The sequence below is a fragment of the Trypanosoma equiperdum genome (assembly GCF_001457755.1).
Source record: "Trypanosoma equiperdum strain OVI genome assembly, contig: ctg_544, whole genome shotgun sequence".
In the NCBI taxonomy this organism is placed as follows: Eukaryota; Euglenozoa; class Kinetoplastea; order Trypanosomatida; family Trypanosomatidae; genus Trypanosoma; species Trypanosoma equiperdum.
The window spans coordinates 16,709-17,596 of NW_027124470.1; the positions used below are offsets into that span (position 1 = coordinate 16,709).

General features: G+C 51.2%; 1 protein-coding gene across 1 annotated transcript in view; it reads right to left on the reverse strand.

The window, feature by feature from the left end:
• TEOVI_000227900 (Trypanosomal VSG domain containing protein, putative) overlaps positions 1-600 on the reverse strand; it is a gene marked incomplete at both ends in the record, with an annotated part of 1,470 nt that extends 870 nt beyond the window's left edge. The window contains one exon of the mRNA XM_067225372.1: positions 1-600. Coding sequence (XP_067081473.1) covers positions 1-600 — 600 coding nt within the window.
• Positions 601-888: the final 288 nt, after the last annotated feature.

Consider the following 888-nt stretch of genomic DNA (forward strand, 5'->3'; position numbering starts at 1 on the left):
GTAGCTTTCGAAGTTCGTGGCCGGTTCCGAGTCCATTGCATAGACCTCCTGGTTGATTTCCTTCTGCAGTGTGTTTTCGTCTATGATGTCTGAGAGGGCTGTTTCTGTCTCGCTGTCCGTTGCCTCTGCAAATGCTTCTTCTGCGAGGCGAGCTACTGCTGTCCTCAGATTTTTTCGCTGCTGTTCTGACAGCTCGTGGAGTTTATAATGTTGGCGTCGCGCCGTCATCGAAGCTGGTTTTAGTAAGTTACTTGCTGCACGTTGCCAGTGTTGCCAGCGCTTATCCCATCCCCTGTTTTGTGGCAGCGGATGCTTGTTTGTGTCTCGTGGCTGCTCTGGGTTTTCGGGGCTCCTGAATTCCGCCAGCCAGCTGTCTTCAGCCGCCGTCATGTTCAATTCCATGATCCCTTGCAGCTCGGTGTCGAATGTTGGCTTTTGGTCATGAAGTTTGGCTCTGTTGCCTGCTACCTCAATTATGCTGCAGAGTGCCGCGCGTTCGGCTGCGTTGTCACCGGCTGATACGTTAGCTCTGACTTGCTGGTGTTGCAGCGCTGCTAGAACACAGGCGAAAATGGATACCTGCACTACTTTTCTACTCATCGTTATGCTGACTATCGTGTTCACTGAGATGAAGGCACAGAAGGTTTGATCCGCAGCTACGAGGGAGGTTTTCTACAATTCTTTTCCCGTCACACCTTCTGGATGCAGGGGCATGTGTGGGGTTAAGAAGAAAGGTATAAAATTCGTTTTGGTCACGAGCACCAGGCCGGGTCTCCGTGCAGTAACTTTGTATGCCTGTGATTGCGGTTCCTGCTTTCTGATACTGGTGCTGATGTTCCTCTGACAGAAGCTCGCCTTTAGTTGGTTTATGTGCTTGGCACACGCACT